We start from the raw sequence: 20,517 nt of genomic DNA, 5'->3' as shown, positions 1-20,517 counted from the left end.
AAAAAGGGGGAAGAAAAACAAAGACACTGCTGATTCTCTCATCGTCTTTAGTGATATAATCATACACAAATTTGTTAACATGACTTCACACAGGCAAGAATATTTTTTATAATAAACAATTCACCAAGAATATTTACTGTTATACAATATACATCACCATAAACCTTCTACGACATGTTCCAAACGAGCACGAGACATCAACAAAGGCCAAGTGGTTGTGGTCCTCCATACAAGTTCCTCCATGAAAACGGGGCCTTCCAAGATGGGTTGGTTTCCTATGTAAAAGAAATGGGCGAAAAAAGTAAACAATTGCTCTGACAAACAAGCTCTAAATAGGAGAGATATAAGAAAAGTGCCACCTTTATGTTTAACTTGTTTAAGAAATGGAAATAACTGACCTGACAGACAAGATCTAAAATAGATCTAAGAAAATACATATCCTTATCTACATATAATTTATTTATGTGTTATTTTTTTCTTCTAGTAAGTGCTACAAGCATACTGTCTGCCTTCAACAACTTAAAAATTCCACAAATAAAATGGGTACAATCATAAGAGCACTAAGGAGGAAGGACAATGGAAGAAGGGGGAGGGGAGGCACAGATTTTTTTTTATTGCAAACTCTTTACCTTAAGGAGGTGCTTCCATGCGTTCAAGTACGTTGCAAGGGCATAGGCATCACTTCTATTGTCTCCTTCATCAACAAACTTAATCAGAGTTGCTACAGGTAATTCGCTGAAATGGTAGGTCAGTGTTATATAGGGATTACTTTGCCTTATATTAGTTTTATTTCACAGGTGTAAAAACTTGCTATCCTTCTGTATATAAATAATATCTGAGAGTTTTGCTGATATGCCAAAGTCATAAAACCAGGTCTGCTAGAAGGAAAATCATCAAACATTTCTATTTCTCCTGCTACAAGAAAGTAGAAAACTATACAAACTCTTATCCTATCTAAATATGATGTTGGAAGAAAAGAAATGAAAAAATTACAAAAATACTACAATAAACTAAAGAAAACATATATTTTATGCCTTATCCACTCAAATGATTTTTCCCTCTGATGCCCATTTAATGCTGACATTAGCTTAAAAAACATCACACTAAATATACAAAGCTAAGGCAACAAGCACTAACTTACCATATATCCATGAAGGGCTGCACAAAACCAGCTCCTGACAAGAAACGTTGTTTTTTACCAAACTCGTCTGTGCGTTCCTCAAGCTCGGCTGCTCCTACAGACCTTCGATGAAAAAAGTATTGCATCAAATAGATAATCAGCGTTGGAATTTCTTTTGAGCCACTGTATCTCTGTTACCATTTATTCAATAAAACATAGCAGAATGATTTTTCCATTTATTTCTGGTCCAATGTCCTATACTCAGATACCTGTATGACTTTTCTGTCAAATGCTTCTGAATTTCTGAGACATTTTGACAACAGTGTACACTAAGCCAACACAATACACTAAACTCCTACATTAATTTCTTTAAAGGATATTCTGTGCTTTGAAGTTCCATGTTGGAAATAGCTTCTGACTGATTCTGCAATATGACATCAAATGTCATATAGCACTACAGTAAAGTATAATAGCAAAAAGCATTAGGAATGAGTTATGATTAGGGCAAAGTACTAGTGAAAAGGATAAAGAGAGGGAGCTGATGGGGCATAGTATAAAGGTTATTAGAAGGGGAAGTAATTAAGGGAGTAGGGAGGATTATGACAAAGGATTGTGGTGAAAAGAGTTAATGATTAGGATAAGTGGACAGAGCAAGGAGATGAGGAAGAGAAGGAGAAGAAAAGGCCATGCAAAAATAGTCAAAGCGAGGGCTGAGGTCCAAGGTAGGGGTGATCCCCTACCTTGGGCCTGAGTCCCCATTCCCTAAGCCCCCTGCTACAACAACAAGCAAGGGAATTGGGGGGGGGGGGGGTCATTAGTACTAAGTCACAAATGTGTCAATTATCAAAACTACATTTTTCACCTGTTTATACTTTTCCTTGATTTTTAAAAATATTTTCTGAAACAAAAAAAAAAGAAGAAAGAAAGAAAGAATTAAGGAGTGGTGAAATCTGGTGAAGTAAAGATAGCATACTAACTGAATCCTTGTTACATGAGTACCTGTGGAGCCATCTATGTGTACAGACATTTCACAAAACAATACTATAGTGAATACTACATTTTCTGGCAGCATTGAGTTAAATGTCAAACAATTCATTTAAACCTGTCAAATTATTAATTTTCACCTTTACATTTGTTTTCCTTTACAAACTCCACATAGTATTACCACCTGCTTTAGGGTGCCAAATACCTAATGCATGAGCTTTCAATGACCCATTTATCACACTAAAAATGCAAGCTTTTTTCATCTGTGTCCTTTTATGCATTAAAGATATTTTTTACATGTGAATGCTGACATGATGTCTGCCAGGGAGCAGGAGGAAAGAGGAAAAAGGAGGAAGAGGGAGGAAGAGGAAGAAAAGGGATGAGGATGATGATGATGATGATGATGATGATGATGATGATGATGATGATGATGATGATGATGATGATGATGATGATGATGATGATGAGGAGGAGGAGGAGGAGGAGGAGGAGGAGGAGGAGGAGGAGGAGGAAGAGGAGGAGGAAGAGGAGGAGGAAGAGGAGGAGGAAGAGGAGGAAGAGGAGGAAGAGGAGGAAGAGGAAGAGGAAGAGGAAGAGGAAGAGGAAGAGGAAGAGGAAGAGGAAGAGGAAGAGGAGAGGAGGAGGAGGAGGAGGAGGAGGAGGAGGAGGAGGAGGAGGAGGAGGAGGAGGAGGAGGAGAGATAGAAGAAGAAGAAGAAGAAAAAAACACAAGATTCCTAGATTAGACAATCAAGCTAAGGCAGATTCTTGTGAAATTCAACTACACATTCCACCCATACAATTAAGAGAGAAATATATATAGGAATAAGCATATAAATATACCAACAAAAGTATATAGATATACATCACACACATACACATTATATTCAGTTTATAACAATAATGAAATATTGGTAGCAGGCACTGATTATGCATGATCATTTCAGGATATACCAACTCAAAACTTGACTTTCTTCACCATCATGTTCCACACAGATTCTGACTACATAATAACTGTAAAAACTGTAAAAAAAAGACCTATGCACCATGTTGGCAAATATCCTACAGGGCTGCTTGTCTCCCTTCTGGGTCTTACCAGCTATGCGGATGTACAAAGGCCCCTCGATTACTCATTCACATCTCACTCCCACTGTAGAGTTCTCAGACAATAACGATGGGTGTTTGAGACAGTTTTGACAGAATATTTTGCATCAGCCTAAACAGTTGTATAAAATTTCAATAAACTCACATACTCAGATTACATTTTATAGCATTAAGAGATTTTCATATCCAAGTAGATAAGTATAAAATATAATATAAATTCAGCTAGTAAATTACCTTACAATTGTTTAGTCTATACACAAAATGCCTGACATCAAGAAACTAATATAATATGTAGATTTTGTGCATATATAATGAAAAAAGACTACAAACCATCATATAAAATTAAAGTCAACAATTAAAATATTTCTGAAATTCTATCAAGCCTACAGAAGTAGAAAAAAAGGAAAAAAAAATTACACAACCAGGATATTACAAAACAAAAACAAAATCGCAGCACAACTAACCTTAGCATCTGCACACATGACTCAGACACGTTGGATGTGTAATACCTGAGCTGCGTGCCTGAGATCTGGCTGTCCCACCTCTCGTATGCATTGCAAGATGACAACATGACGACATCCTTGATGCCTACATTCTTGCACCAAGCTACGAGCTCTTCCAAAAACTTCTGCCTTTCATGCTGAAATGTTTTTTTTAATAAATTACTTGAACCAAAAAGAAAGTTACTTGCTGCTGCTGATGATGATAATTTGGTATGGATAGGAAGATCATAATTTTACTAAAATCAATTGAATCTACTCATACTGGTGAGTCACAGTGGATGACATCCTATCATGCCATGCCTAAATTGTCATTCATGGAAAGATGATGTCTTGTCATGTCATGCGCTGCTGAGCACTGACTGCAATCACTGATGACTATCAAAAGTCTCTTCTTAGTTCATTACCTAAACAATTGTTATGCCACAGCTAAGAGTGTTATCTATTGTCTTTACACATAGATGACTCTACAAGTGCTTAGTCACCAAGGAGTCAGCTATTAGTCCTACCTATCTCATCTGTTTACCTTTTTCCTTAAGTCTATTTTAAAGATTCACTTCTATTATATTACTGTCTTTGATGTTATTAATATTTTAATAACAATTTAATACTCATAATATCAATAGGAATGATAACAATGTCAATATTAGTAGTACTGGAAAGAAAAATGCATTATCCTGCCAATTCAGGGAATGGGGAAATCAGGATCGGCCACTGACAGACTCCTTACTGCTGAGCACACATTAAGCCATCTGTATGTAACAAAACTCACAAAAATCTAAAGGGGACAGTAAATAAGCCCGCTGATTTTGGGTTAAGTGACAGTACTGTGCTTGGAAATCCCCTTGTGAGTGGATTACATTTATATTATCAATAATAATAGAAAAGAATCTAAAATGTCAAGATACTACAATATTAATAATCACATGATAATGCTACCAGCCAAAATGTATTGCTTATATATCATAGTAACAATATAATATACCCATCATGACATGAAAACATTCAAATTCTATAATCTTATACTAATAATCACATCACTATGCTCCAGACAATATAATTATAACTAAATAACACAAAAGCACTTTGGCAAACCTTGATTAATGGAGCTCTGATCTGCAAAATAACAATGGAATGTTCCTCAACTAAATGAAGGTCTGCACTTGTAGTAACTTCTTTGCTACTGGGATTGTAGGGATCTCCACCAACCATGGCATGTATGGCTGGGTGGTGGACAATGCCAATCTGAAAGGAGGAAAGACTAATAAAATACAATAAAATAAAACAAAAATCAAGGCATTCCAGAACTATAGATCAAAAGATAACTATGTCAAGGGATGGAAATATGGATAACTCATCATTATCTAGGCGCTGGCCCACATTCAGGGTAGGTCCAGTCTGTCTCTTCTTACTGGATTCTTTCAAGCTTGCTGATCATGAGGACCTACATGCTCTGAGCATTTTTGTCTCTCTTTGCCTTTTCCCAAGTTGTCTAGGTCTACTAGGTCCCTTCTTAATGACAGTAATAAAGCTAAAGTGTAATTTTTCCAAGATAAATTAGCCAGCCAAAGGTAACAAGAGTTACTGGTTATATAATGCCTTTAATATGATGCATAAGAATGTTTAGCTATGTGTTGACTACCTCTTGCCTGAGCTAAAATGGTGATGGATGTCAACTCTCTGTCACCTCCAAGCTGAGCAATCTGTACTTCTTAGCAAGGTTTTCCAACTATTACCCTTCCCAAACATATCTGTTACTAGAAACTGGTAATATGGATAAGTCAAGCCTTAATGTCACCCTAGCTAGAAAGAGCAGTCCCCCACAGAAGATAGAGTTGCTGTCCACTCTGCTAAAACAAAAACAACATAGAACTTTGCCTGTTTCTATCAAGGCATTGAGATTTAAGCCACGAGTGTTTATTTTGGTCTCCCTCTTGTTGCCCCAGCCTTCAAGCCCATTTTCCACCATGGGGTTTTCCATCTATATTAGCTCATGCAACATGAAATCAGTCCACCAAACTGAAATTTCAATAAATAACACTGCTAAGGAAGGAGAAGTTTATATAATGTCAATGCTTAAACTAAGACAATCAAGTATACACATTCAGTCAAATTCCTTTAGTCTTGAATTAAAAAAAAAAAAAAAATATCATTAACATACCATGACAGTAATGAAAGGGACTTTAACCTCTTGTAGCCAGGAACATGCAACGTACATCATGGTTTGGTTTTATTATTCACTGATTTATTTTTCTACAAAGATGGTTCCATAAGTTCTTTCACTAAAGAGTTAATTACTAAGCCTACCTGAACTCAGCTGTTTATCCTTGAACATTCAGGAGAGAAAAAGTCTGTACTTTATTGTTATTACATTAGGAACATTATCATTATCCTTTCTAGCACCAAAACCAAATTAAACATTACCTTTTTAGTGGGCAATGTAGATATCAGTAGATCAATTGTCAGCTGACCAACATTTCCCACACTCACAGATGGCTGAAAAGTAATTAAAAATTTACCGATTTTTCCAAAATCAAAAAACAAATAAATAGATATGAAAGTATACATAAATATGTATATATTCATAGATGTGCATAGGTGGGGGTACAGAGGAAAGGACAGGGATTAATGGATGGATGGATGGGTAAGTTGAGCGGTGAACAACTGGGTGAACATATCCATCTCCTACCAAAGGAATAAGTCTATAAAATTATGAATTATTATATTTAATAACCTGATAATTCATTCTCTACATATATCATTTACTTCCTTCCACATAAATGTACACACTTTAATTTGTACACATATTTGTAAACAAACAGGTACATCCAGTTGACTTCCAAAACATTTTATGATATCATAACTGCACAATATCATTTAACCAATTATGAAGACTATAGACCACTGTCTGTGATAAATAACAGGATTTGGTTATATACAACTTTGATCCAACTCCCCTAGTTATCATGACCATTGCATGACTAATGGTCAGAAGGATGATAATCTCTGCATTCAGTCTAGATCTAGATCCTGTTTGTATCTTTTAACATATTCTTGATAATGATCTAAGAAACCTTAAATACATAGACTTGCACTGATATCTAGGGTGGGCATGAAATATACCATGATAATTGCAGTGTAAAGTGAAAAAAAACAAGACATTTATACATAATGCCAATATCACACACACAATAACTCATATGGGTATTACTGGATATGATGCCTAACACCATAAATACAGAATGTGAGTTTACCAAGTAGTAGAACATATCATTCTATGAAAGTTTTTTCTATATCATCTTCTTCACAGATTGATAATAACGGTAATAAAGAAGGTGTAAAATCCAGGAAACACAGCAACTTTATGCCTCCAGCACCACAACAAAATGACAAAAAGTCATTGAAAGCAATGGAAAATCAGATGGATTTGTAGTTCATGACATACGGGAGGGAAATCAAATGAGCCAGTTAGATTTGCACTGGAACGTGATGTGACCATAGGCACTGACATCAAACACAACAGAACCAATCAGATATGAAATAGATTATCGCATGACAATAGATGCTGGGCCTAGAAGAAGGCAGTTGCTGATCATAGTTCCATTATGGCTTGGCAGTGTGTCAGGTATGATAACAACTATTTTGATTTTATTGTAAAATACCATCAAAATAACGACTTGAGATTATCATACCTGTGAAATCATGGTGTACTGCCTGAACTGAAAGACACTGTGTCATTACAGAAAAGACAGACACCAATCCATCATCAGTTCTTCGTCAAGGCCGTGAAACTGTACCTTCCGCTGTCCAATAAGGAACAGTGGAGACCGATCGCAATTCCCGCCAACAACAACCCAGAAGACCTTGACAATCCCAGCGACAAAAAGCCTGAGTTAATGCTGACAATAAGGTATGGCCAAACCTGTTCCTGGGTCTGGGCTCTCTCCTGCTGGAACCTATGACGAAAAGATTTTGTGGACCATGCCCCCCAAAAAATAAATCAGTATAAGATGCTTGCCAAGGCTCTATCCTGCCAGAATCTATAAGGTAAAAATTTTGTAGACCTGGTGGGGGGTGGGGGTCATTAGCCCCCAAAATGAGGGTTTAAAGGCATAAAGCCCACTATATAACCTGGAAGCAAGTGGATATATTGTGTTTTACTGATATTTCTTGAAATTTTCCCTCCCAAATTCCCTGATCATGCCCTCTCCAGCTATCAGGAACGATATTGTAGCTGTGCTTTGTTTGCGAAGGAAATGAGTGCTAGATTCATTCAAAACATGACAAAAACTATTGAAAAAATACTTATACAGCTCATGACTGTCATTGTGACTGCCCAGTTGACATGGGAGTATTGAAAACTCCAACAATGACAAGCAGGGTACATTCTGGCAAGATAAGGTTCCTAATATGATGAATAATCACATAGGAGGTCTGTAAAGTTTATCTTTGTTACAATGTATGTGGTTACAGCTTGTTGGCATTTTCTGGAAAGTTCACAATGCTTCGCCAATCTACTTACCATTGATATAAATGCTATAGTTTACCTGCAATTAATACAAATACTACGAATGGATCATAAAGCCACAACCAATCCATCTGCACCCCTCATCTGTCTGAGAAATTCACCAAGTCATAAATATAAGTATATTTTCATAAATTGCCTTCCTCCCTTGAACTGAAAGTGAGAACTCCAGAACACAAATGCCACTACTTAATCAGACTAAACAACCTCAGTGTCTATTCACATCGCCTCTAAAACACGTTAAATCAAACTCCATGTCCTTACTATGACGAGTGTGTAGCCATTAAGCTGTTTTTGATCAAATTTGTCAAGGAAAATCATGTTTTCCTCAGTTGGATGACAGGCAATGTTGTGCACGCTGCATCAAACACTGCGGTCGCAAATCATATATAAGATTATATATATTTTTGCCATAATTTGCTTGCCTTTATGTATATTTTAACTCTGATAAGTTTTAAAATCTTCTCAGGTTAATAAAGGGAGTAATCTTGAAATTAATTTTGGTTGTTATAATAATAGCTTAATTTCCCTTACTATTTGTACGATTTTTCGGCGTGAGATTTGTTTATTTATGCATATCATTGCCGGATATGATTCATTTTAATCAAGAGAGCCCCATTCCAGTACCAAAATAAATAAGATATGTCTGACATTGGATAGTCTTAAGAATTTAAGGATGATTTATTTTAAGGGTGAAATTGTACGTCTGGCAGCGGGTAATAAGTTGAGCAAGAAAAAGAAAGGAGAGAAATTAGAGATCCTTTTTAAATATTCTAGCAGTACACGACAACAATTTATTTTTTCTTGCGATACTTAGATGGCGTTGCACCAACTGTCGTATTCAATATACCTGATCATTTCTATTTTTAGAACGAGTAGCATGGCTCAGCTGCTTCACTTATTGCTGCGATTGTGCTATGTGCTGAATTCTTCTTATATATAAATAAGAGATACTTTGCTTCAGGAAAAAAAAGTAACTAGAAATATAGTGCATTTTTGGATAGGAGTAATAGCAAAGTGCAACGTTTTTTAAAAGTAATAATCATCCATTTAGGTAACTTATTTGGGGAATTTATATATGTGATTTCATAGTGGCATGTTAACTTAGATAAACAATACATATTTCCCCATTTTTGGCTTCCGTAGTGACAGATTCCTTAACCGTTACCCAATGGGTGACAAATACGCTGAATGATATCATAACTCTACTTTTAATGGTTTGAAAGTTTTAAGTAAACTTTTAAACCCTTTAACAGTCATTAACATCTCACAAATCTTCGATGAAGCATACAAAAAAAATATCTCGAAATACCACCAAAGATTTCCACACTCTTAAAACATCTTCCCCCGACGTCAATAGATGGCGCTGATCAGACACACACCAACCCCGAGTGTGAAAAAAAACAACACTTGGCAACTTTCCTAATATTTCACGTTGCCGGACATCCTGTTCAGTTTCCCTCTCCTCCCGCCTCCATCCCCATTGACATCCAGACGAAAGTGGAAGAAGAGGAGAGGCGAGGAGAAGGAAGCGAGAAAATCGGATAAATACGGATGTAGGAAAGTGATAAGAGGCCATGGCTGCCGGGGGAACCGTCTTGCCCTTCGTGAGGGGGATCGACCTGACCAAAAATGACTTTAAAGTGAGTGTTGGAGGGTTAGAAATTGTTGTTGTTTTTTTGGCTGATAATAGTTTTGTTTATTTTGATTTAAATATTATTTTATTATTTTTTGCTCTCGTGGAAGCTTTGAGAACCTTCACGATCTATTCTATTATTTCCCCCCCAAATCGAGTCGATTTCCACGGAGACAAGAGCTTGCTTACGTAGAGTTTATTTGTAGGTCATGGAAACGTTGACAATTTTGATCCTAAATTTAACCCGAAATTCTTGCTTCCTGAAACATCCTTAATGCCAGACTCTCTTCCTGTTCCTTGAAATCCTCTGAAATGTGAATAAAATTACGAAGTAAGGGCGTTTCAATGACTTTTCTTAAAAATGGAGAAAATCCTGCAGTCTGCCTGTTGTGAAATAGTGATAATGACAAGATAGTAGCAATTATAGGGATAATGATGAAATACATAATAACGAGAAGGGAGGGTGTAGTTGGAGTGGAAAATGGAGGTAATATCTTCATTGGAAGAGAAATGTACATGATAAATAAAATGGAATAGTGGAAGTTCTAAAGACAGCAAAAACATAGGCATAAGAGTACATTCAAATGTGATAAAAACGTACATCAAAGACAGCCAAACCTCTATAAATATTTTTTTTACTATTATTGCTATCCACTTCAAACTTGGGTGAATTGTTGGGAATTGGAGTTTGAAGGAAGGGAAGACACGCCCACCTTCCAAGCCGCTAGTCCCTCTTCCTTTGGGGCAAGCCCTGTACCCCTTTCCCCTGAGCCACTTTCCTCCTGAGATGTCTTCCTGTCAGGGCCAAGTCCTTGGACCTTTTCTTCCATGCTGGTATTTAGCCTACCTTGATTTATCACAACGGAAGTCTTGTCTTTTGAAGTCAAATCTTTATTCATAACAATTAGGGTACTATAGTCTTTAACCCAAGCCGCCAGGGATGACATGTACGTAAATGCCATGCCCACTATGAGTTTAATTTATTAATTGTTTTACACATAGATGGCTCCATAAGTACTAAGTCACCAATGAGCCAATTAGGGGGACTACTTGTCTCGTATGTTTACCCTTTTCCTTGATTTTTGAAAATATTTTCTGGTATCTAATATTACTGTTAGTAATGTCAATAACACTATGACAATTATAAAGTCTAGAATAAAAATAACAGCATTGATATTTATGGCATTAGTGAAAGAAGTGTTTTTTTTCTGCAAACTCAAGGAAAGGTGAAATCTGGTGAGGTATACCAATTGACTCCTTTGTGGCCAAACAGCGGAGACATTTCACAAAGCAATAAATATTTTCCCAGGGCCTTTGGGTTAACTTGACAACACTTAAATTGTGTATGGTAAATATTGAGAATACCTTCCCATGACCAACACAACCATGCATAGTGAGGAATCCATCTTACTCAGCCACCCACATTTATAGAAATTATGCCGTGGAACCCCACCCACACCCACAATCTTATCCCCAATAGCTGGGGAGGACATGAAAGTACAGCCCCCATTAATCTCCCATATATAGGGCCCCCACCCCCAATCCCAGCCCTGGGCAACAATGAATCCCCTACGTATGTACAGCAGAATAGAGCACAGGACAGACTGAGAATCAGGCTCTTAGAGGCACTGTGATTGCTTGTATACAACAATATGTCTATTTCAGGGCAATGTACTCCCCCTGACACTCCTGGCAGAAGAGTCAAAATTACATGTCAAAAATGCTAGTAAATTTGCATTAGAGAATTGAAGTTTGGCATTATAATTGTGTAAGGCTTCTTCACCAGATAAAGTATAAATAAAATGTAAAATATACCTGCGAATGTTGAATATATACCGGTATATGGATTAAGACAGAGAAATATATTAATATTAATATTAATATTAATATTAATTAAGGTGTATGTAGTTCGATACTGATTTACTAGAGATATGTAGATCCATCTCTGGCCTTCTGAGGAAGCTCACAGTATTTACATTCAAGATACTGCAACATAACAAGGGTTATGGTCTTTTTTTTTTTTTCTCTTTCTTTCTTTCTTTCTTTTTCTGTTTATTTTATTTTATTTTTTTATGTTTTCCAACAGCTTTTGAACTTTAACCTCATGACTAGAATGTCTTTTAGTGCTGTAATAAATCTGTTATGAACTAAATAGAAGCGAAAGATAAAGATGATAACAGGTATTGATTAAATAGTATTTGATTGAATAGTAAATGCTCCTTAAACCTTCCAGGATACAGGCATCCCTCGCAGCATCAAGGAGATGTCAAGTCTCCGGTGGCTGCGAGTCAACAGCGCCGGGATAGATGATGTGCCGGAGGAGATTGGTAATCTGCAGAAGTTGGTAAGAAAGGACCTTGGCTTCTTGCTAATAATATAGCTTTGGAAGTATTCATCTCTCTCTCTCTCTCTCTCTCTCTCTCTCTCTCTCTCTCTCTCTCTATCTCTCTATCTCTCTATCTCTCTATCTCTCTATCTCTCTATCTCTCTATCTCTCTATCTCTCTCTCTCTCTCTCTCTCTCTCTCTCTCTCTCTCTCTCTCTCTCTCTCTCTCTCTCTCTCTCTCTCTCTCTCTCTATCTCTCTCTCTATCTCTCTCTCTCTCTCTCTCTCTCTCTCTCTCTCTCTCTCTCTCTCTCTCTCTCTCTTTCTCTTTCTCTCTTTCTCTCTTTTCCCCCCTTTTTTTAAAAAGTAAAACTAAAGTGTCTTGACCTCATCTTGCTGACCAGCCACAGAAACCATAAAATTTTCAGCCATTACTAAGGCCACTTTGATGTTATGGAGCTAAATATTTAAATTCCAGAAAATATGTCTCATGGTGGTATGTAACATGATTAATAGACACTGGTGTTGAATTTGAATGATGTTACTAATGCATAGAATATTGAGAAAGTGAGAGTGAAATTAACCAGTTCCGATGGGCATGGCATTTATGTACATGCCATGGCCACTATGAGTTTACTTTATTATTTTTTTTTACACAAATGGCTACACTTGTACTAAGTCACCAATGAGCCAATTACAAGTACTGCCTGTCTCACCCATTTAGCCTTTTCCTTGATTTGTGATTTTTTTTTTTACATTATCTTATTTTGCTGCCACTAATATTTATAACATTATAATGTCTATAATAGAAATAACACCATCAATATTCATAGCAGTAGGAAGAAATATGTTTTTCCTGCCAATCCAAGGAATGGTGAAATTAGGTTAGGTCACAAGGTGCAGTAATTGACTCCTTTGTGGCTTAGAACTAGCAGAGCCATCTACGTGCAGAAACAATTTTCTCACACACACACACACACACACACACACACACACACACACACACACACACACACACACACACACACACACACACACACACACACACACACTTTCCCAGGCAGCATGTGGTTAATACAGCAGTAAAACACTATATCTATACATAAACCACAGTATGAACATATAAAACACAGTGTTTTAGTGATGTTTTGAGAAAGAGAAAGGATGTGGGGTAATGGAGGTACTTTTTAAGAAGTGCTATCAGGTACTTGTATAATTGGCTCTGGGCAGTGGAGTTGTAGAAGAGCATGGGGAAATCAGGTGGTTTTATAGATGTGTAGCAGGGAAAAAAGCATTCCCAAATAGTAACAGAATTACCATACCATAACTCCCATACTACCTTTAACAACAGAGAAGATATGAGGGGAAATAGGCCACCAATTTTAAGTGATTACATATGTTCAGTTGAGCATATTGACTATCAAAATGCATTAAATATAGTATTTTCAGACTTTGGGGTTTAAAAGGTATAAAAAAAGATTTGCAATAGAGCTTTTCTGCAAGGCTTGATGTGAGCTTTTGTGTCTCTTATCAGGCATCTATATCATTTGTTAAAAAATTTCCAAACTGTAGTAAGGGAAAGAGAGGGAGAGAGGGAAAGGGAGCTGGAAATAACATTACATGTTAGCCTCTATGAAGCAGCAGTATTTCAGTCAGGGAATAGATCATAGTAACTTACATAGTATCTGGAGAGTTGCTGGATTTGACTAGACTAATTTACCATTTACATCTATTCCATTGTATTATCATCTTAGTTTTATTAAACACTCTAATTACATTTGAATAGAGCAAAGTAATTGTAAATGCTCAGAACACAAGTTGAATTGAACTGAGCACCTCACACATGATACCATTTACAGGAGCATCTCTCCCTGAAGAACAACAACATCGAGAAATTGTATGGTGCTGTGACCAGTCTTCCTTGCCTGAGGTCACTTAACGTGCGCCATAACAAACTCCAGAAGACAGGTGTTCCCAAGGACCTATTCCAGATGGATGACCTCACCACCCTAGACTTCTCGCACAACAAGCTAACAGAGATTCCTGAAGGGCTGGAGGAGGCCAAGTCACTTCTGGTCCTTAATCTGTCAGATAATATGTAAGATGACTTAATTGGAATTTTTAGTCTCACTGTGTTTAATTAATTTATTTATTTATTGAATTTTTGTGGATATCCATATTTCTATGGTTTCTTTTCTCTCTTTTCCTTGTTATTTCCTTCTTCTTTTGAATATCTACTTCCTGTGCTTTGGGCAAGAAGGTTCACTCTCTCCACTTTATGCAAAAACAAATCAGATAATAACAACCCTTCCAATTTACAGGATTGAGGAAATTCCAGCACAGGTATTTGTGAACTGCACTGACTTGCTGTACTTAAATGTAGGAGACAACAACTTGGAGACATTCCCTCCTCAAATTAGACGACTGGTACATCTACAAACCCTCATTCTCAACAACAACCCTTTGACACACTTCCAGTTCAGGTAAGGGGGAGTAGGGACTAATAAGGTCATTGTCTTAGGATACTGAAATACTTGCACAAAACATGTGATTTTAGATAAGCTGTAAAATCATCCAATCTTCCTTTTAGAAACAGTAATTATATATCATACATTTTTGCCTTTAATTTCTCTTTATTTTATATTACAGGCAGCTCCCATCTTTGGTTGCGCTGCAGACGCTACATATGCGAGCAACACAGAGGTCCCCCTCAAACCTGCCAGCCAACATAGAAGCCCTGACGAATCTTGCAGATGTCGACTTATCGCACAATGACTTGCAGAAGATCCCAGACTGCATCTTTACCCTCCGCAATATAAAACGTCTAAATATGTCTGACAACAGCATCAGTGAGATTTCAGGATCGATTGGTGAGTAGCCAGCATGAGGATTTTTACTTTTTTGCTTTTATTTTTTGATGCTGGTATTATTGATTATCACTTGGCAAATTGGAAAGTTGCTATTGATAAATTTATAATAAAATTTTAGATAAAGTCAGTGTTATTCAATTTGTTTGTGTGAACTTCTCAGAGGAACATGGTTTATGATATCTTGTGAAAGTTAGACAAGAGTCATGAACCAGCCAACTAAAATTATTGTAAGACTGATTACCTCCTTCCACTTTATAGACACCTGGAGCAAATTGGAGGTGCTGAATATGTGCCGGAACAATCTGACAGCACTGCCTTCACAAATCTGCAAGCTGGAAAGCCTACGTCGCCTAATGGTCAATGAGAACCAGTTGGATTTTGAGGGCATTCCATCTGGGATTGGGAAGATGGTTGCCTTGGAAGTTTTCTCGGCTGCGCACAATCGTCTGGAAATGATTCCTGAGGGGCTTTGCAGGTAACCTATCTTTTTTTTTTTTCTTCTCTCTCTCTCTCTCTGTCTTTTCTTTGTTATATTTGATTGTTTTATTTGTCATTTGGATTATTACCTGTACTTAATTTGTATATTTAGTACTGTTTGCAAGAGAAGATTGTAAGTTGCAAACTTGCAGGGGTTTCTACCCCAATAAACCCCTCCTAAACTGAAAATCATTTAATTCTTAGGTTGCATATTTATCTGCATGCACAAGGGGGGGGGGGATATAAAGAATGAAAAATATGGGCTTACATAGTTCTTATAATGGCATCCAGGATTTTTTAACTACCTATTGATGCTTTGTATACACACTGTCTACTGTGGTTTTGTTTCATTAAGTTTGTTTATACCTAGTTTCACAAATACTTTGGGCAAGAAATTGGTTACTAGGCTTACTTATTTCACCTTTTTATCTGATCCCTTGAATTTTCACCATCATTATTTCTGTTACTTGTTATAATTATTTTAGCTGTTATTATTGTCATTTTGCTGTTGTTACAGTATTATTAATAGGTGAAAATGGTAAAAGAGAGAAAAAATCCTCAATTTCAAGAAGTGGAGTAAACAATTGAGATCACTTAGGCCTAATAATTAGTGTCTAAACACTTGTGCAGCCAAGCATAGAATAGCAAAGGTGGGTTGGGAGTGCATGCTCCAGTAACACAGATCTTTCAACCTCTTATGAACCCCACTTCCCCTAAACAGATGTCCAAACCTCAAGAAGCTGATCCTAAACAGCAACCGCCTCGTCACCCTGCCAGAAACTATCCATTGCATTAATGAGACCCTGGAGCAGCTGGAGTTGGCTGACAATCCCGAGATGGTATGGCCCCCCAAGCCCCGTGGCATGGCCCAGGGATCAGGGGTGGCCTTCTACAACATCGACTTTTCTCTCCAGGCCCAGCTCCGAAATGCAGGGGCACAGGCTGCCCAGCTGGCAGCCACCCTTGCACAACAGCAAGGTAAGTACTATGTGAGTGTGTGTTTGTAGTTTGGAGGGAATGAGGTAACTTTATATTCCCATTCCTTCCGGAAAAAAAAGTTATTAGAGAAGTGAAAGTGATAAATACAAAGAGAAAATTCAAATTTCTGTAATCAAATTTTTTGTAAGGATCTATCCTTTATGCCTATTTTTAGTACAGAATGAAGAAGGATCTTATTCATCTCATAGTTTTAGATTTGATATGCAGTAAGTAAGTGAATGTTACTGATATTCATGAGCCCTTCCCACTCAACATATAGCTTCATTATAAAGGTTATACAGTCATCCCTCTGTATCCTTGGAAGCCACTTGTGTGGATTCAGCAGACTGTGGACTCAAGATGTATATTTTCAGGATTTAAAAGAAAAATCCAGGAAAGGAAGTTTGGTGCCAAATCCACATTAAATCACAATATTTTGTCAAGAAAATAAAAGTCTTAGAATATTTGGAAAGTGCCATATTGCTTGCTATCATGAAATTCCATTTGTTTGATCATTTGCATTTAATATTCGACTTTTGGTATCATTTGATTGGCAAATGTCAGGCTGTATTACATTTCATTCACATTTTTAAATTCAGAGTATTTACTGATGATAGTTCAAAGGCTAAACAGGTGAGATAAGAGAGGCCTTGTAATCGACTCTATAGAGACTTAACAAAGTAAACTACAGTTGACAGTTCTTGTACTGGCACCATTGGGTTAACTAAATGTTATTAAGTCACTTTGTCACAAGATGTTATTTGGAATATATGATACTGATAGATAAGTTAACATGTGGCTCTTATATTTTCTTAGGTCCTTTCTTCTTAGAAAGCTTCTTTGGTATGTGGTTTTATATTAACATCTTTAGTGCACTTTGATATATTTTATTGCACACAGACCTAGTCCACTGTTTTATTAGATATGTTTCACTTAAGTACATTATCAATTAGTTCTTGTAGAAAAGAAAATATTTGTTTTCCTCTTTCATGTATAGCACTGTTTTTCAAATACTTGGAGACAATAAAGGAAGAAAAAAATGACAGAAACTTGATCCACACACTCTTTCCACATAAAATAAGAATCTAATCCCCAAATAAAAGACAACTTTAATTTTTCATTGTATTATCAAGACACTGGTTACTGTCATCACACCAAAAGCTATGATTTTATGTTGTTTTTTCTCAGTCCCTTGCAGCCTTTTTTGTTGAAATAGTTGTTTGCTGAAAGATGAAATACAGTAAACAACTATAATAACTGATATTTTGAGGGAAAAAAAGAAAAGAAAAGAAAAAAAAAAAAAAAAAAAAAAAAATATATATATATATATATATAGATATAGATATAGATATAGATATAGATATAGAGATATACATATATATATACATATATATTCATATACATTTATATATATTTATATTCTTAATTTTTTGTGTGACTGAAATGTAAGTTTTTCTGCTGGTAAATGGAAGGGGAAATGCAGTATCAGCAAAGGTGAATGTTTTATTTAATTATCATTTTTTCACATCCAGTTCTTTATACTGTATTTTTGCAAGTTTTGTTTTTTAGTAAATAGATATAGAAGACAAACTGCCCCTTTGTAAATGCATTTTACCCTGCAAATGTTAAAAGGAAAGAAAAGACATTCCTTAAGCAATGGAACGTACACTTATGTGATGATCCAAAGGATTATTGCTATTTCTGTCTTTCACTTTTTTTAATGATACACTTTTATGTGGGACTTGATATTTTTTGTTTCCATTTTTCACTTCTAGAAATTTGTTGATGATGATACTGTAAAAAAAATATATAGTTTTTAGTTGATAAGATGTGTTAGGAATGTATATGCCTATAAAATATATGAACTATCAAGTATCAGTGTAACTAAATCCTTTATCATAATTTCTTTGGACTAGATTGAGAGACTCTTTGTAGTTTTCCTTGCAGTTTTCACTTAAAAGTTCTTACAAAGCCAGCTTGTATGACCAAAGTTATGTGAAAATAGGACTGTTGTAAAAAAAATATCTTCTGATATAGAACTTGATCTTAACAATTTCCATATTTACAGGTACACCCAAAGACCCCATTGCTCGTAAGAAGAGGCTAAGGCAGTTCCGCAAGGACCAGAAGGACCAGCAGGATGACAAGCAGGAGAAGATCCTTAAAGGGCATGAAGGAGATCGCTAAAGATGAAGAGAAGCAAAAGCAGAAGGACAAGATGACGGAGGAGAGGAGCCAGGAGGTCAAAACGTATGGGACACTTTCTTTCATATTCACACATTTTTCAGTGTTTTGACAGGAACTTTATCTGATACATAACCTATCTATGTGTAAAAACAATTAAACAAGTAAACTCACAATGGGCATGGCATGGACGTCCATGACATTCCCATCAGGAATGGGTTAAATTGGTACAGTTTCACAATGAACTCAGTAGTGTAAATTTGTATGATTAAAAAATGTGTGTGTGTGTGTGTGTGTGTGTGTGTGTGTGTGTGTGTGTGTGTGTGTGTGTGTGTCTGTCTGTCTGTCTGTCTGTCTGTCTGTCTCGCGCGCACACACACACTCACTCACTATTACTCTTTCTCCAATAACAGGCAGAAACGATGGGATGAGGCCCTAGAGCGCCCACCCCTAAACTACCAGGAATTCTTTGATGAGGATGTAGGCCAGATCCCTGGAATCACAATCTGGGAAATCGAAAACTTCCTGCCAAACCAGATTGAGGAGTCAGTTTATGGCAAGTTTTATGAAGGGGACTGTTATATTGTCCTCAAGACTGAGATGGATGATTCTCAGAATCTTGAGTGGAAGATCTTTTTCTGGATTGGTGAGAAGTCTACGGTAAGGGTTGATGGTAGTGATTTGTTTTTACAATTTTGGATAATTTCCTGGAAGATTTTCAGATAGTTGTTGATATTGATTCCTTCATATGATTTTTAGTTAATTTCTTCTTTACCAGCTGGATAAAAAGGCCTGTTCTGCCATCCACGCTGTCAACCTGCGCAACTACTTGGGTGCTCAAGGACGCACACACAGAGAGGAGCAAGCAGATGAGTCGGATGATTTCCTGAGGCTGTTCAACCATGACATCACATACATTGAGGGTGGAAGGACAGCCTCTGGGTTCTTCACAGTAGAAGAGATGGTGAGTGGTTCAGCCTGAGTAGAAAGGATGAATTATAGTGTTGTATTGTGAATTAAAAAAAAAAGAATGTTAGGTCTCTTAAAGTATGTAATGCTGATTTTGCAACAATAAAACGATAATAATAAAAAAAATGATAGGTCAAATAAAGTATGTAATGCTGATTTTGCATCCCTAGGATTATCCTGTTCGCCTGTATCGCATCTTCCCAACACACACTGGTATCCATCTGGAAACTGTGGCTTGCTGCGTGGAGTCCCTTGACCCACGACATGTATTCCTGCTAGATGACGGCAAGGTGATCTACGTGTGGCAGGGAAGCAAGTCCAAAAGGACTGTAACCACAAAGACCCGACTGTGTGCAGAGAAGATGAGCAAAGAGGAGCGAAAGAATCTAGCTGAAATCCACACCTTGGTTCAGGGTAAGGAGCACCCAGAGTGGCCACAGTTCTGGCAGGCACTAGGACTTGATGAAGGGGAAGAGGAGGAAATAGAACTGGAGGAGCATGTTGATCCTTCATTTACCCCAGTAGTGCCCAGGCTCTATCAAGTTGGCTTGGGTATGGGCTACTTGGAGTTACCACAGGTCGAGATTCCAGAAGGAAAATTAGTCCAAAAGCTTCTAAGGACTAAGAATGTCTACATTTTGGACTGTTACTGTGATGTCTTTGTGTGGATTGGCCGGAAATCTACCAGATTGGTACGTGCAGCTGCTCTGAAATTGTCACAAGAGCTGCTGAAGATGATTTTACGTCCAGATCATGCTGCAACCACTCTCGTGAAGGAGGGTACAGAGCCACAGGTGTTCAAGACCAAATTCACAGGTTGGACAGATGTTATTGATGTTGACTTCA

General features: G+C 36.9%; 2 protein-coding genes across 2 annotated transcripts in view; one reads left to right on the top strand and one right to left on the bottom strand.

The window, feature by feature from the left end:
• Window positions 1–27: 27 nt before the first annotated feature.
• On the bottom strand, window positions 28–8,618 carry LOC125025138 (proteasome assembly chaperone 2-like). The gene is made up of 7 exons (XM_047613091.1): window positions 8,497–8,618; window positions 6,132–6,203; window positions 4,803–4,952; window positions 3,672–3,847; window positions 1,142–1,243; window positions 630–735; window positions 28–275 (listed from the first exon to the last, which is right to left on the bottom strand). The coding sequence occupies exons 1-7, from the start codon at window positions 8,551–8,553 to the stop codon at window positions 198–200; spliced, it is 741 nt and encodes a 246-aa protein (XP_047469047.1). The 5' UTR covers window positions 8,554–8,618; the 3' UTR covers window positions 28–197.
• A 1,070-nt stretch (window positions 8,619–9,688) lies between these two features.
• Window positions 9,689–20,517, top strand: part of LOC125048352 (protein flightless-1-like) — a 20,090-nt gene continuing 9,261 nt past the window's right edge. The window contains 12 exon segments of the mRNA XM_047647019.1: window positions 9,689–9,875; window positions 12,102–12,212; window positions 14,053–14,291; window positions 14,515–14,676; window positions 14,843–15,063; window positions 15,322–15,538; window positions 16,262–16,518; window positions 18,587–18,678; window positions 18,680–18,768; window positions 19,116–19,362; window positions 19,481–19,666; window positions 19,842–20,517. The exon segment at window positions 19,842–20,517 is cut by the window's right edge and continues 902 nt beyond it. Of these exon segments, the coding sequence (XP_047502975.1) occupies window positions 9,810–9,875; window positions 12,102–12,212; window positions 14,053–14,291; window positions 14,515–14,676; window positions 14,843–15,063; window positions 15,322–15,538; window positions 16,262–16,518; window positions 18,587–18,678; window positions 18,680–18,768; window positions 19,116–19,362; window positions 19,481–19,666; window positions 19,842–20,517 (2,563 nt within the window). The 5' untranslated portion in view covers window positions 9,689–9,809.

The sequence above is a fragment of the Penaeus chinensis genome, chromosome 4 (genome assembly GCF_019202785.1).
Source record: "Penaeus chinensis breed Huanghai No. 1 chromosome 4, ASM1920278v2, whole genome shotgun sequence".
NCBI lineage: Eukaryota > Metazoa > Arthropoda > Malacostraca > Decapoda > Penaeidae > Penaeus > Penaeus chinensis.
The sequence above is the reverse complement of the archived record's forward strand: the minus strand, read 5'-3'. Positions and strand labels throughout refer to the sequence as shown.

Bases quoted from the DNA above. Each gene is read 5' to 3' on its own strand.
- LOC125025138 (XM_047613091.1), bottom strand. From the start codon at position 8,553: ATGATTTTCCTTGACAAATTTGATCAAAAACAGCTTAATGGCTACACA. The intron at 4,953-6,131 runs GTAATGTTTAAT...TCCTCCTTTCAG, and splicing joins CTACATTGCCCACTAAAAAG to ATTGGCATTGTCCACCACCC. The intron at 276-629 runs GTAAAGAGTTTG...TCTTTTACATAG, and splicing joins CATGGAAGCACCTCCTTAAG to GAAACCAACCCATCTTGGAA.